The sequence below is a fragment of the Glandiceps talaboti genome, chromosome 7 (assembly GCF_964340395.1).
Source record: "Glandiceps talaboti chromosome 7, keGlaTala1.1, whole genome shotgun sequence".
Lineage (NCBI taxonomy): Eukaryota > Metazoa > Hemichordata > Enteropneusta > Spengelidae > Glandiceps > Glandiceps talaboti.
In genome coordinates, this window is record NC_135555.1 from 9619884 (window position 1) to 9635899 (window position 16016).

The 16016-nt window shown below is 35.8% G+C and overlaps 1 protein-coding gene across 3 annotated transcripts in view; it reads left to right on the forward strand.

Annotated features, from left to right (window-relative positions):
* LOC144437538 (putative G-protein coupled receptor CG31760) overlaps positions 1-10371 on the forward strand; it is a 165054-nt gene extending 154683 nt beyond the window's left edge. The window contains exons 9-14 of one of the 3 annotated variants that reach the window (XR_013481018.1): positions 833-971; positions 1524-1629; positions 3734-3758; positions 4161-4264; positions 6993-7052; positions 7540-10371. Coding sequence is in view for 2 of the 3 variants with exons in the window: in XM_078126485.1 (XP_077982611.1) it covers positions 833-971; positions 1524-1629; positions 3734-3758; positions 4161-4249 (359 nt within the window). In the remaining variant the exon portion in view is untranslated. The remainder of the gene's footprint in view (positions 1-832; positions 972-1523; positions 1630-3733; positions 3759-4160; positions 4265-6992; positions 7053-7539) is intronic. The other 2 variants (XM_078126485.1, XM_078126486.1) reach the window with 2 other exon arrangements.
* Positions 10372-16016: the final 5645 nt, after the last annotated feature.

Consider the following 16016-nt stretch of genomic DNA (forward strand, 5'->3'; position numbering starts at 1 on the left):
TTTACGGAAATTATGAAATGCATTCAAAATATATTAATAACAGTAAAAAAAATGACATGCGATTGATGATGGGGTCAATCTACTTTTCAATAACAAAGAAATGCAGTGAAGACTGAAAATTAAGTATAATGACATTGAAACTTATATTTTTTTTTAAAAATTATACTTTAATGAGTCGAAACTATAGAACTGACAAAATATGATATCTAAAGGTAACGTGATGAAAAAAATGAACACGTGCTTAAAATTGATTTTAATTTGGTGAGATCGTGCTTCTATCTACTAGAAATTGACAGGAAATCGAATTAGTGAGTGATATATATTGGAAAATGTTTTTTTTTTAAAGTGTGGCATTATCGATAAATAGGATGTGGTTATCAACGAATGCGTAAGCACGCTGAACTGATCGTAAAAATGTGTTTAAGTACTTCGGTAAACGTTGATGGCAGCGCAGTATAACAAATGATCAAACGACCAATAAGACATAACCGTTTATCGCAATGAGATTACAAATTACTTTTTATCAAGAAGACAAAATTAATCTTCCCATTGCAGATTAGTTGTTTTTTAAATGTAACTTTATTGCTATCATTTCATCTTCTTTATGGGAGTGTCATGGTGTTCATGGTACTCTAGTATCATTCAATTTACATTCCTCGTTAAAATGACTCAACTCGTCACGCTATTTAGCAATAAAAGATGTTATAGAGAAAGTCATAAACCGGGGATGATCAAACTTTCACTCAGTGTACTATCAGCATCGACTGTAATACATACAGTATCGGTGAATTCTATAATTATTAGTGTACATTTACCTATTTTTTTCCGTCAGGTGAAATACTGTTGCTACTTTGGGGGATCAGACTCAGTTTTATCGTGCGGAAAGCGCCCTCAGAGTTCAACGAAAGCAAATTTATCACATGGGCGATATACAACGAAACTTTGCTTTCTATGTTTCTTAATATTGCACTGTGAGTATGAAATGATTATTCTTTTAACTATGTTTCACAGGTTATGCTGAGAGAGAGAGAGAGATAGAGAGAGAGAGAGAGAGAGAGAGAGAGAGAGAGAGAGAGAGAGAGAGAGGGAGGGAGAGAGAGAGAGAGAGGGGGGGGAGAGATGGAGGGATGGAGAGAGAGAGGGAGAGAGATGAGAGAGAGAGAGAGAGAGAGAGAGAGAGAGAGAGAGAGAGAGAGAGAGAGAGAGAGAGAGAGAGAGAGAGAGAGAGAGAGAGAGAGAGAGAGAGAGAGAGAGAGAGAGAGGATAGGCAAAGACGGAGGCCCAATGACTGACATAGACAGACAGTCAGGGAGGGAGAGTACTATATTTGTAATGATTTGTCTTTAACATATGCCTTCTTTTTCGTTTCTGGTTGCTAATATAAATAGTTCTTAGTCTATTGATGTAAAACAAGCTTGTCGATATTTTATATCATTATATCAAAATTTTGGCCCTTTCGATTTCTTTGTGTTTATCCGATTACTTATACAACTAAGCCGATCTTCTCCCTTTTGTTGAAACAGAATATTTCTCCAGGATCCAGCAAATCCAGATCTTAGATATATTATTTTGTTTGTACACAGTCAATTGACAACAACAGTAGTCCTAGGTTTGTTATTCGGTAGTAAGGTAAGAATTCAACCTCCTCTATTTCTTCTTGACTTCTGATGTTTTAGTTTCCTGCTCCTGAAATTTTTATTTTGTGTGTCTGGTGCAAATTATTTTGTGCTATCGAATATGTTAGAACATGTCATTCATTTTCAAGTTATGGAAATGATAAAAAAAAAACATGGTTGTTTCACTCTCTTCATTCAAGACGTAAATCATACTCGTCTGTCGTCTGCTATTTTTCTCCGAAATCTCGCGCTTTTAATTTGTAGATAGGCTACCAAGGCCGCGAAACGACATTCTATCAAATTATGTATGCATCAAACCATAATTACGTTTCTGCGATATGCACTCAAGTTTCAAATCTATTAACAGTTTGGACCGACATTTAATTTATCATATTAATGATTTTTTTTTCAAAAATAGATTCAAACAGTGATAAAAAGTCGTAGATATTTTACAGGAGAGAGCAAAAAATGATGTCCAATTTGCGGGTGGTTATTAGATATGTAAACACTTACCGTACGTGTGCAACTCAGCAGTTCTACGCTCTTGTATCGCCTACATGTAAATGCACGCTAACACCATGTTTTCTTCAACCAATGAATATTTATAATTGCTGTATTTCGTTGTCCCAAAGAACATAATTTTTCACAGCATGAATTTTTTATAAACATAGGGATATGTAGAAAGTTTGAATCTAATAGCCCACTGTGCTTATTTCATACGTCATAGTATGTCTTCGTCATTGCTATAGTATTCGAACCACCTAGTGCTTGAAATTGTTTTCGTTGCCTAATTACATCTACCACGTTCGGATAAAAGCTCCACATGATATTAGATCCGTACACATTGCTATAGTTAAAGAAGTGTATATACCATCTGTGTGTGAAGCGCATATCGGAGTTGATAGTCCTTAAATAACGACCCCCAACCAGCTTTGATTGGTACTTGATATCCCGAACGAAAAACTCTACCGATCTCAGAATTCATCATTTTGTTTTTAAATTTCACTAATAATTCACAGAGATACCTAATATCTGTATTTATGTCCATTACACCTAAGACTTTGTTCGTTTCTTATGTTTGATTTCATACCAAGCCCCCCAGGCCTTACATATATCTGTATGGTTTCATCCATTAATTCCATATTTTACTCAGAGTATTGTGTATTTTCATAATCTTACTGCTTTCGGGCAGCCTAAAGAGATCACCACAGGTTGTGGACTTAATTTGTTTTTTCCGATGTTTGTTTTAAGATGCACTTATGTGACATGATTTGATTGAACCATTAGCTTGGGGCGTCACCGTCCATGATTGCCTACAATGGGGAAAACTAATGTACGATATGTCCTCGGTATATTGCTGCAGGGGTCTGTTTTGAAGTTCCCTAAAATGTTTGGTTGTAGACGCGATATCAAAGTTTACGTTTAGCGATGTTTCTGTGCATTCATAGACTTGCAGTCCAAAGTCGTCATTTAAAGTGACCATATGGATGAGGATTGGGTATTTATTTTGGAATTTTAATTTTATAAAACAAATTTATCTTGAAAAGTCAATGTGTTTGTAATTCGTACATTACAAAAAGCTAAAAAAAAAGCAATGTATAAGAAGTCAATTTTTGTACGTACAATAACAAACATTTTACACATTTATTAATTCTTTGCAATTTATTGGGTTACAAACAAGGAGTTCGTATATGTTCTTTTCACATTGGTTTTTGAAGTAGGAAGCCACGATAAAATTGTTTTATAAATTAAAAATGCAAAATATAAATACCATCATCCATGTGGACTTTTTAAAGTCGTCAGCTATGCATGTCTAGGCAAAGTGCTTTTTGTTTATTGATGAATACAAAACATTGCTTTGCAATCACTGTGTATTAAGATCTTGCTCATTCCAACTTCCAATCATTTCCATTTGGATTTGCCACAACGCCAGAGTTCACTTCTAGGAGAGAAAGTCTTTCGTAAATCACGTAAATTTCAAAGTTTCGTTTGAGCGTCCCTCGATACTATCTCGGCTGTCGTAGCATGGGACCCCGAGGCGCGAGCGTGTACATCAGACGACTGCTGTACATGTACTTTACACTAAACTTCGTTTCTCTCTATTTCTCTATTGACAGATGTATCTGGTATACAAATACCAAGGTAAGACAGGGAAACACGATTCCTATTCCTCCAAAAGATCATTAGGTATATCACGAACTTGTGAACAGTGCCACAAGTACTACATCGGAGAGTGTCATACCGATGCTGTTAAAAAATTACAACCACGTGAACCAACGTTGGATAGATTCGACGTAGAGGTATCAAACAAATCGCAGCCTCGTTCAGTGCAATGTTGTCACCCTCGTTCGCAGACATGTATTTCCCATATGCTTCACTGAGACCAACCCCATCCCAGACTGAAAGAAACCGGCTTTTTTCATCTTTCATGTCATGCTATTTTTTTCTACATGTCACACTGCTTCCTCTCCAATGTCTTCTTAACTTTGTGTCTAATTTCTCTTTTTCTGTCGACGATTTTTTTTCCTTTTTTTCCCACATCAGCCCAGTTTACCTCAACAAGTTCATCTTCTTGTACGCACACACGACCGTTGGAGTCGAGCAAGGCAAAACTAGCCTGCTCTCGACTCTAGGCTTTGATTTCAGTCGTAAGTGCCGTCATCTATTTCGCATGGAAATTCAACAAAAGGCTCATTGTATTCAGCCAGGGCAAAACGTAGTTTCGTAGATTTTATATCGTTAAAAATATCATTAATATTTTGATAATTTAAAAATTAAATTAAAAGTTGGACTAACTCTAAACTGCTCATAAGCCTTATGTGTGTAACTAATATAAAATATATAACATTTTCTCATTTGTAGAATAGTCTAAAAGTACCTCTGTAGTGGTAAAGTTTTCTGTTTTGTGATGTAAATGTTCTTGTGTCAATGCTAAATAAGCCCTATCGGGCATTTTCTCTAACCGTCATTCTTATCTCCCCTATTACTTCTGTTTTCATAGTTCACGTGTCATTATTCTCAATACAAACCTGGAAGTGACTGCCATTGGTACGTCCTGCCCAGATGTTCTTCTTTTTTCAATTCTGAACATTAAAGTTTCTGTATGTGTTTATAATCAATGAAAATAATTGTTTAAATGTCATTCATCTTTGTCCCCGAAAAAAAGCAAGATGATTGTGACAAATTTGATATATACGAGGAACTCTTTGAACTCATTTAAGCAAGTCAAGATTTTCAAGTTAAACTTTACGGACATTATTGCAAGAATATTAAACGTTGTCTATTTCAAAACTTGGGAAAACTAAGATTGCTATAACAGTCGCACATAGTTTCCATATTAGTCAATCATAGTAACACGTCTATCTTTTCAGCATTCGATTTTTTAAACCGTTGTGTTTCACTGTTTACAGTCTGCAGACGGCTATTATACCAAATTCTTACAAAATATAAACTGTCCTTTACACATACATGTCATGTGTATTTTACAACTTAATACTTAAAGAAAGTAGATGAAGTCATCATCACATAGCATATATGATGTCACGTGACACACGAGAATCACGTGATAATATGAGATGATACAACATGACGTAAAGCGCGTCACATCCATTATGATTGGTTGAAGTAACTTAGTTTGCACTTCACAAATTAAAACAAAATGTTATTTTCTTTTCTATATCTTAGGTTCTCCCTCCATCAAAACTACCATTACTAAATCATTTTTTTTCTCAGTATCCTCACTAACAATATCATCGCCTTATTTGGATCATCATTTCATTTGGGGAATCACACTCCATACGTTCTGCACTACAGTCTCAGTCGTCAAAATTTAGACAAATTTCCGTAAAGAAATTTTTCGGCATTGGTAGAAAAAAGATAGGGAAATTGTGTTTTTTGAAACAAAAATGAAAGTGATAAACCAGACGCGATAATTTTTTGTCTTAGACACATTCCACATTGTCGTTTTATCCAGTTCGTTGGCAAAGCCTGTCAGTTTGTCACGTGCTTGTGTTTTGTGAATGTGAAATAGGACTTGTTGGTTACCCACTTGTCAAGTCCTATTTTTGTTTTGTCCAATTATCTCTATCCTCTGTGCATTTGTGTCATGCTCTTGACTGTGTGTCAATTAATGATGGTGATAGACACTTGGGTAGGGGGTGCATGTCACATGACCATCACATGATATTAATGCTGGGATCACATGATCACCGCATGACCTGTAACCCCTGCCGGAAAAAAAAGATTATAACCAGGATTTTTGATCCCAGCCTGTTCACCAAGTTTCTCCACCCATATGCCTTACATTTTGGGATCACATTCACATCACTTCACGTCACGTCACGTCACATCACGTCACACCACCATATTACCCGGGAAACCAATGATTACCCTGTTTTCTCTCTGTCCTCTTTTTTCTTCAAATCACTTCACACATTGACACATGTTTGGCATGCATTGTTCGTCATTATTTTGATATATGAATATGTTTATGTTTAATACTAACTCCTAATTCACTTCCAGTCCCCTTTAACACGGTTTGCATCACGCACCTTGCACTGGTTAATGTAATGCATGGGGAGTATTAGTTGTAACAACTTTGAATGTACATTTAATTTTGCACTCATTTCAAACCAAAGCATGCATCTGTAGTTTGCATGACGATATTCGTTAACTTTTCAGTCATTGACGTGTAAATCCTGAAATCTCGGTAAGTTTTCGGAATAAAGAGAGAGAGGCAACAGCTTAATGGGTGAAATCAAACATAAGGGAACCCCGAGAGGAATCCTTTGGTTTATCCTCAGACCATTAAAAATAGTGGTCTGAGGTTTATCTGAGCAGATCAATGTTTCCCCCAAATTTGTGAACAAGCAAGATATACTTACATTGCTCTCAACTTCAAGTTCACATTTTAGTAACACACCTGAATTTACCTGTCTCTTTTTTTCATCTGATGGACAATTTGCATTGTTTTACCGGAAATGACGTCAAAAGCAACTCTTCTCGGCGATATCCTATAGTAAAACGAGGCTGTTGACCTCAACTAAAATATTGCTTGCGCACAGCCAGGAGACGACACAGTTACGAACGTCATTTCCGTAGCTCTTATGCAAAATGGCCATCAAATAAAAATATGTTTAGAGTAAATGTATTAACTGCACGAAAATTAACTTATGATTGGTGGCGTAGAACTAACAACTAGCGAAAACAGTACTGTCATAATAATTAAATAAATAATGAATTAACCTTTAATTGTAGGACGTATTACATGTAAATGGTGACGTGTTGGTGACGTAACTAACAATTCCCCATCCTCCCCTTTGCATGTTGTAAGTAGCATTCACACAATCATATTTCAAGCCAATTCTTTATTCGCAGGGATTCACAGTTAGCATGAGGAAAGAAGACTTTGTGCCGACTTGTCCACACAAAATGGGGGTAGGCTCGATGGCTAGCGCCCTCCATGTTGTAGAGTAGAATATTCAATAATTCTCGACAGCTCAAGTTCGTTCGTTGTCCCTGTCCTGCGTCACCCGTAAGGTTTATTTTCGCGCAATGAAGACCAGGTCACTCCAAGACATAATCGGGTCGTTTACCTTCTTAGCAGGCGTTGTATAGCTTAACTTGTGTATTTGTCAGCCTCTTTCTATCTGTATCACTTCTAGATCTGTGAATACAACATTTGAAATAACACTTTTAAAGATTGAATTAATCATTGGAAGTATTTTCATTCAATTTCAATCCATCATTATGGTTGCATGCTATATAAATGTTAAAATTCTGCTTAACATATCTCATTGCTTGCTGAATATATTTCGCTTACAGTTTAACAAGGAAATCGACCTGTCTTGGAGCGACTTGCTTGTGGAAATTCAAAAAAATCGCTCATCTTGTTCTCCCATTTCTGACGATCTTACTCTAACAGGAGGAATTCCGCCGTCTCTACGATCAATTAGAAACACTCAAAGGAAGGAACATGAAAACGTCGAATCCACACCTAGTTAGAACAATAGCTGCGATGACTGACGCTGCCATAGCAACAACATCGGCGATATCAGAAGAAGCCACAAACATCATCCGACAGAAATCATGCAGAATGAAAGAACAACAAGAAAATGGATTACCAACACACACAGAGGAAGAATGGTTATGACTAGAGGAGATCCAATAGTATTTTTTTATTCTGTATGGTAATAAATAACTTCCAATTATGTTGAATGAATTGCAGATTTCACCAGATTTGAAATGTCGAGATTCAAACTTGGGAGTGCTGGCACTCTTCCCCACATTAGTGGTTTGTCTTTAAAGACACTGACAAAAAGTCTGCAGAAAACTACTGTGAATTTGGCGCCAATTCATTTTGGCGGGTCCACAATTTTTGACGGCAGTGTACCCATATCTACTTCACTTTTGTAAGCAAATATAATGATAATGATTTCCCTATGTTATATATATATATAGTAATTTACGGATGAAAGTTATATTATTTTCGCATTATCTAGTTTGGTGCCAAAACTGTTTCACGTAAATAAACTAAAATATGTTTAGAGCTAAAGCACATACGTTCGCAGTATTTATTGGAAACATATGCATGCAAGACACGTTATGGATATTGATAATGCAAATACAATTAATTGTGCACACGGTTTGCAAAATTACCAGATTGCATTTTACACAGCTTTGTTGTATTTCTCTATTTTGTCATATTTTAAATATGGGTTTGTCTTACCATGTACTTTGATTTAAAAGTCAATTTTGAAACTTTATGTCATTTTGCCTACTTAAGTTGGTTTTGAAGATGTAATAGGGGACAAGTACATTACAGTGTCGATATATAATATCCTACTTTCAAAAGCATGTTTCAATAGACAGTTTTCATGACTCCCTGTGTGATACCTACCTCACTTCGACCACTGGTGGCGCTCTTTCATTTTAGACTTATAGTAAAGTGCGCCGCCGGTGTTTAGTGTGCTATCACACCTGATTTACAAACAAGAATTTTTTTAACGATTGGAAATTACTTCAATAACTTGCTTTCGTAGACGAAAAAAGAAGATAATTTTGTTCTTTGAATAGTCACTGATGTAGTGGGAACACATAAAGCAGTCAGTTGAACTGTACAAAGAGGTAACTCCAAATGGAAATACCCGGGTGTCAAATCCGAAATCATTCTAGGGGCCAAATATTCGAATGAAACACTATCTGCATAGAATCTAAAAACCTACATGTTTTTCTTTGAATAATAAAGTAAATGGCGTAAAATACTCATGAACGTTATCCTGATTTGATTTGATTTTCCTTGCAATGTTTGTCAAACAATTTGTAGTTTGGAATATCAGTCTTATCTAAACCAATGTATCAAATGCTGGCAATATTGGATATTATTTCAAAGGTTTCATTTTCGTTTTCCTTGGCATGAAAGTACTCGAAAGTAACAATGATATGTGAAGAGAGAGACAATAATCAGTGGCTTTGTATTCGATTCTTGCTGTTTCTTTTAATTTCCCTTAAAACCAAAACCAAATGAAAGTTTGTTCTTAGTCATTTTGAAACAGTAGAGAAATTTGAGGGTTCACTGTCTTGTTTTCATAAATCGACATTAAACTTTGCATACAGTTACATTGAAACTCAATATTCGGCGTCCACATTTGACTCTATTTGACGATCATCTTGACCTCGACAGAACATTTGCGTGGGGACCTCTCATTTTTTTTTCTTAAATTTAACTGAGAATTGGTTGGGAGATTACTTGGACAAATTTAAGTAACTGCAAAAGTTTTTTTTTTAATTATTCCGAGGCACGTATTACGTTTAAGCATTAGAGTTGGTCAGTATGTTGACATATTTAAAAATCCAAACCCCTATCGTTATGCCTATAGAGGCGGTGTCTTTTAACGAACAGGGGTTAAGATTAGTGTCTTTGGACCGACTGCCGTTGTGCTACTTAATAACAGAATGACTCGTATTCGAGTTCAATATATAGCCCACAATTGTAAGGCATAAAATTTATTTTCTTAGTGATGTATTTGAAATCTTAAAGACGTACAGTACTGAAATAGATGACTCGTTGATTCACAAAAATTACATTAATATGTTTTGTTGAATTTTTTTCGACACACTAGTATAACTCATTCACACAGCTAATGTGAATTTAATAAAGGGCTGTTTTTTGAGAGCTGGTCGATTTATTTTTTAAAAGTACCAGCTATCGCATGATGCATACGTTATGATATATTTCAAAGACTGCACTTGTCTCTTATAAGTATGAGAGCTTTTCCTACGCCGTAGCTTCTTTTGTTTTTATATAGAGTAAATATTTAAAGAAAAACAAAAGTCAAAATTCTTTACAACTGTAGAGGGCGCTGTGAACGAGCAACGCATGTTTTTGAACGTGACATGCAATGGTAATGATCTGAACTTTAGAGTGAGTTTGTTTTGTTTATTTGTTTGTTTGTTTATCTGTTTCATAAAAAACGGAAATGAGAATTACAGAGTGATTCAAGGTATTCGGAAAATATTGTGATTGTGTCGCTCGCGTAAGTAGATTAGGAACTTATCGTACTAAGCTTGAGAAGTATGTATTCGTCTTTTGCTATGTATTTTACTCTTTTCTAAAGAAATGAATAGGCTGATTTTTATACAAACTAAGTGTGTGTTCATGTAAATGTATATTTCACTAGTTTTCTCTGAAATTAAATTTTGTAAACTTGAACTTGCTAATTTCTGACTATGTAATCTACAAAGGAGATAGTTTCACCACGGAAATTAAAAATCGTCTTTTATTGCAAAAAACCTTAAAATCGGTTTCTAGTAGTCATTTTATTTCGTTGTCAATATGTCAGTGCGAAGCATTGCAATATAATGCTATAGAACACCGTACACAAGTTATGTTCTAGTGGGAACTTTGCCTATCAAATCTTTGTTTCCGTCCACTATTGGGAAGTATGTAATACATTCACCCAGGCACTGATAACATAAGTTTGATATCATTCTTGAAATGCATCCCTAATGTATGTGTATGTATGTATGTATGTGTGCGTGCGTGCGTGCGTGCGTGCGTGCATACGTGCATGCGTGCGTGCATGCATGCGTGCATACATGTATGTATATATGTATGTATGTATGTATGTATGTATGTATGTATGTATGTATGTATGTATGTATGTATGTATGTATGTATTTAATGGGGTCGCAGTAATTTCTAAAATTTAAAGTAAATAAAATGAATTCCGACCTACCTGCCATAACTTCTGAAGTCATGTACCAGAAAAAATAGCTTTTTATCTTGGCTAAACACAGAAATCGTCTCAAATAATGCAAATAATATTTATTGCTTGAACACATATCATTATTGGCTCAGAAGTGGACGTTACTACAGCCTAAGAAAGGCGAGGATAAATATCAGGTCAACTGTAGATGGCAGTATACATCTCTGAAGTCAAGGTAAAAAAAACGCGAAATTGCGATTGTTTGCCGTCTCAAAACGATATATTACGTAAGAGTTGAAAAACGTCAGTTTCCGTTTGTTGGCAGTGATAAAAACGTGTCCATGGCCGAGTCAAATCATATTTTAGAAGATGTATAAAAGAAAACATGAACTTTTGAGTCGATTCTAGATAATTTAGGATAACTATACGAAAAATTCATAGAAATATAAACAGAAAATCCCATACTTTCCTAATACTTTCAAAATTTCTTTCGAATCCGAACGCGTTTACAATAGTTTTCATAGTCTGGTTGATGCTAAATGCATAAAAACAAAAAAATCGCCTCAAATAATAGAGAATATTTGTTGTTTGAACATACGCACGGTCACAAAGGTAAAAAAAATTGCTTTTCATAATTAAAGACAATCAATCGGTCTGACAATTTACACACACATACACACACACACACACACACACACACACACACACACACATACATACATACATACATACATACATACATACATACATACACACACACGACAGAGACGCATGCATGCACATGCACACAAACACACACACACACACATACATACATACATACATACATACATACATACATACATACATACATACATACATACATACATACATACATACATACATACAACTGTACATACATACATACATACATACATACATACACACACAGACACAGACACACATACATACATACATACATACATACATACATACACACGCACGCACGCACACGCACACAGACAGACAGACAGAGACACACAAACACACACACACACACACACACACACACACACAAACACACACACACACACACACACACACACACACACACACACACACACACACACACACACACCACAGCAATACCCTGTATGGTTGCAATCAGAAACGGAAATCATTTTGGTATTTAATACTAACAGACACTAGTCAATGTCTAATCTTTATTTATTGAAGAGTCCGAGAGAAAACAAACCTGGTACATCACTAAAAGATGACATTATCCCTTGTATCTAGTGTAATACTGTCATCGATATGGCATCTGTTACATCACTTTTTATAAACACAAAATTTGAAATAAAATAATCATAAATATATTCAAGGAACATATACATAAATTTACAAAATATGTAATTCAATACACAAACAAGGATTTCAATTAATGAATTTTTCAAAATAAAGTCAAATTGTACACCATTTTGTGACTTTTATGTTGATTACCAGGGTATCTTTGAGATCTGGACACTAGTAATTATTTTTATTTACTAAGTCATACCAGATGGTCATAACTTGGCCCCCCCAAAAGTCTAGTGAAAGCTGGTTAGAGTTAATGCATGGCGAAATTTCAGTGCCTGGGGAAAACCTGCGTTGTTTGGTAGAGTCCAAACGAAGTCACTCATATTATTTACAGCAAAGCAAAGTTAATCAAGCCCTGGTAACTCCAACTGCAGTGGTAAGAGGCCAGTGGTTCAATGACTCAGCCACCAAAAACTAACTAGTCTTAATGCTTCATGTGAAAAGTCATCTATGTTGGTAAACCATTAGTATTGAATGTAAACATTTTTGTTCCAAACACATTTTTTTTTCCAGGTACACTTCCAAGTTTATATTTGAAAGAAAAGTTTGAATTCGATACTACAGTCGTCTCTGTATGTTATGTATGTTTTTCCTCGATAATTTACATAATTGCATTATTAACAATATCAGTTATCCAATGTGGAACCAGAGAAATAAATGAACATGCAAATCGAAAAGAAAATATAACAATTAAATGTAACTTTATAAATACATGCAGTAAACACAACACTAAAACTTCTGAGAGTTGGGGTATTGGGGTATCGACTTACAAAAATAGACACAAACTAAAAGTTTCATGATCTTGCAGTGTACATTTTGGTGATTTCCAGAGTTTACACTACCAGTGTATTGACTATTGCATGATTATAACTGCATAACAGAGTCATCACTACTATCGCCCACATGTGTAAATCTTCCCACATTGAACAATAATAGTTTTAGTTTGTGTCTGTGTCTGTCTGGGTAAACTGAATCCTGATTCCTACAGTAGTATTTATTTCAAGTTAGGTGCATACAGTGGATGTCAAAATTACTGTGACTCCCCCCCAAAAAAAACAAAACAAAAACAAAAACAAAAAAAACACACAGATAGTAACGGAGTTAATTGTAACTATGTGCAGTGACCATGCATGGAATTCAAAAGAATGAAAACGTTTAAATAATCAATATAGCACTTTCAAGTAAAGTAAAGCATAAATTTCTTTACTGGCTGTGTAATAATCGGAAAGCTATATACAACCTGTAACACCCAAGAAAAGCAATTTCAGAGTGTACCAACAGCGTCGTAAACCACGGACCCCTTTACGGCACCGTCCAAAATGTACCGCACTTCATATCTTTGGCAGAAATATGTGCTCTGGCTTGCTAGAATGTGTACCACAATCTTTTAAAGCATTCAGATCAAGTGTAAATGTATAAGTTTCAATTATCTAACTATCAGCCCAGTACATGGGGGCTGTAAATGTAAACAATTGCAGCAGTTCAAAGTAAGTAAGTAGTCAATGACTAGCTGTCACCAAGAGATGAATATGATTACAGTTGTGGCACTAACGCACTATCATCACAACGCAATCAGTTTGTTGTTTGCTAAACTAAGGGTTTTTTTTAAGCTAACTGAATTGGAAAGGACACATACTAATTAAAGTGTCATTAAAGTGTTATTTTACACTTGATATGAATGTTATGAACATAGTGTAGCACACAATGGAATACGCCGTATTCCGGTTATCGAAGAAGCCCCGAAAAGATAAAAGATATGATTGTTTGGCCACTAGGGGCGCTGTTTTAGAACCGGAAGTGAGGGCCAGAATTGTAGAGTATCGTTGCAAAGCATAGAGTCTATAGGCATCGTAACCACTGACTAAAGATTTTCTGTCATTCCCCGTAACTTTACGCTATAATATTGCATTATCGCCCATCAAATAACGAAATAGCAAATTAACCTCTTGTTCTCCTAATATTTCGCGTAAGTTTGGCTCTGCAATTCGACCGTGAGGAAAACCCAAAAGTAGCAACATTTTGAAACGGGTAGTACACTGGCATCTCACTCACGTTTTCAGTGTGACCTCGTCCATTTGCGTTACCATTGGAGAAATTGTAGCGATTGCTTCCAGTCAAACATCGGAACGGAAAAAGGTACAAAAACAGAGGAAAGAATCCTCAAAATCACAATATACGCTACAGTTATTGCAGCTTGTATAAAACCAATCTGATTAAAATCCGATGTAGATGTCGGCTAATCGTTCATTGCTATTTTACTTTCGTTATTGTGCCTGAATTGACCTTCGTGGTACATGTTTGATCGCCTCCTCTACCGATCAGGACAAAAACGTAAACATGTACCACGAAGGTCAATTCAGGCAAAATAACGAAGGTAAAATAGCAATGAACGATTAGCCGACATCTACATCGGATTTTAATCAGATCGGTCTAAGACATGGTATGATGAGTGAACCACGTAAACGTTACATGGAAGGCCGATTCATTGAAGGGGTGGGCGGTGTGGTACATCAATCACAATAACAATATTTATGATTCGTTGCCGACTTCAATGCGTTTTTTTTTATACACTGATGGTCCTGAATGAAGAATAGCAAGCTAACCAAAGTGTGATAGTAAAGATGAGTATATCAATACAAATATGTTTATGCCAACTTATAACCAGTACATGAAATGTTTTTTTTCCGTACAAAGTTTTATGATTTCACCCGTGGTGCTACACCACTGTTCTAATAAACAAGAAAGGCCTAAGTATGATTTCACCCGTGGTGCTACACCACTGTTCTAATAAACAAGAAAGGCCTAAGTATGCGGCGACATCAGTTACAATATAAACATGTGGCTTGGTAATAGTCGACCGAACTCTCAATATTGCAATGACTGTAGCTGGAAGCTGTTCAATCGGATTAAAATCCGATGTAGATGTCGGCTAATCGTTCATTGCTATTTTACCTTCGTTATTTTGCCTGATATTATTTTTCTTGGTACATGTTTACATTTTTAGCCTGATCGTAGAGGAGGCGATCAGGCAAGCTAAAAAATGTAAACATGTACCAAGAAGGTCAATTCAGGCAAAATAACGAAGGTAAAATAGCAATGAACGATTAGCCAACATCTGCATCGGATTTTAATCAGATTGGAAGCTGTTGTCAGATTTGTAATTTTGTAATCGTTCTTTTGTCAAGCAACAGACACCAGTAAGGTAAAGAAATATGTTTATCATGTCTACATCGGGTATATTTCGAAGGTCCTCCGTCCAACTTTCAATGTTTCCGCTGTCGATTAGTTCTATCTTTTGATGCCCGACATCCACTATTCGTCTCCTCTTCCGTTCTCTCAGAAAATTATCATTTTCTAGTGTTTCAAGACCAAGATTGACAGCATTTCTGGTGATATCTAGTAGATTTAGAAGTAGTAATTTTCCACTCTTTTATGAATGCACGGAGTTCTTTTACGCCCATTTTGTTGACAGCTTCATACATCGCCATACTATTAGATGCCATGACGAAAATTCTGGCCCTCACTTTGTCAGATATGGTGCGCCCTCTCGCGATACTTTCCTGCGAAACAACCGGAAGTTCGATAACCGGAATACGCCGTATTGTCTTACTTGAATATTACAGGTTGTAACATATGTAGGCAGGTGCATTCACAAGAACTATGTTATGAAGATAAGAGTTCTGTATTTATGCCATATACTAGATATCAGAGGAGATAAAAGATGTGTTAGTCACTAGGTCTAAGGAGTGATGTTTGTAAGCTGTTTTAGGACCAGAGAAGTGAGGACCAGAATAGTTGAGTATTTTTGTACCACAAAGACAGCAAATACGAAGTTCATACTCATTTTTCATGTTGATCT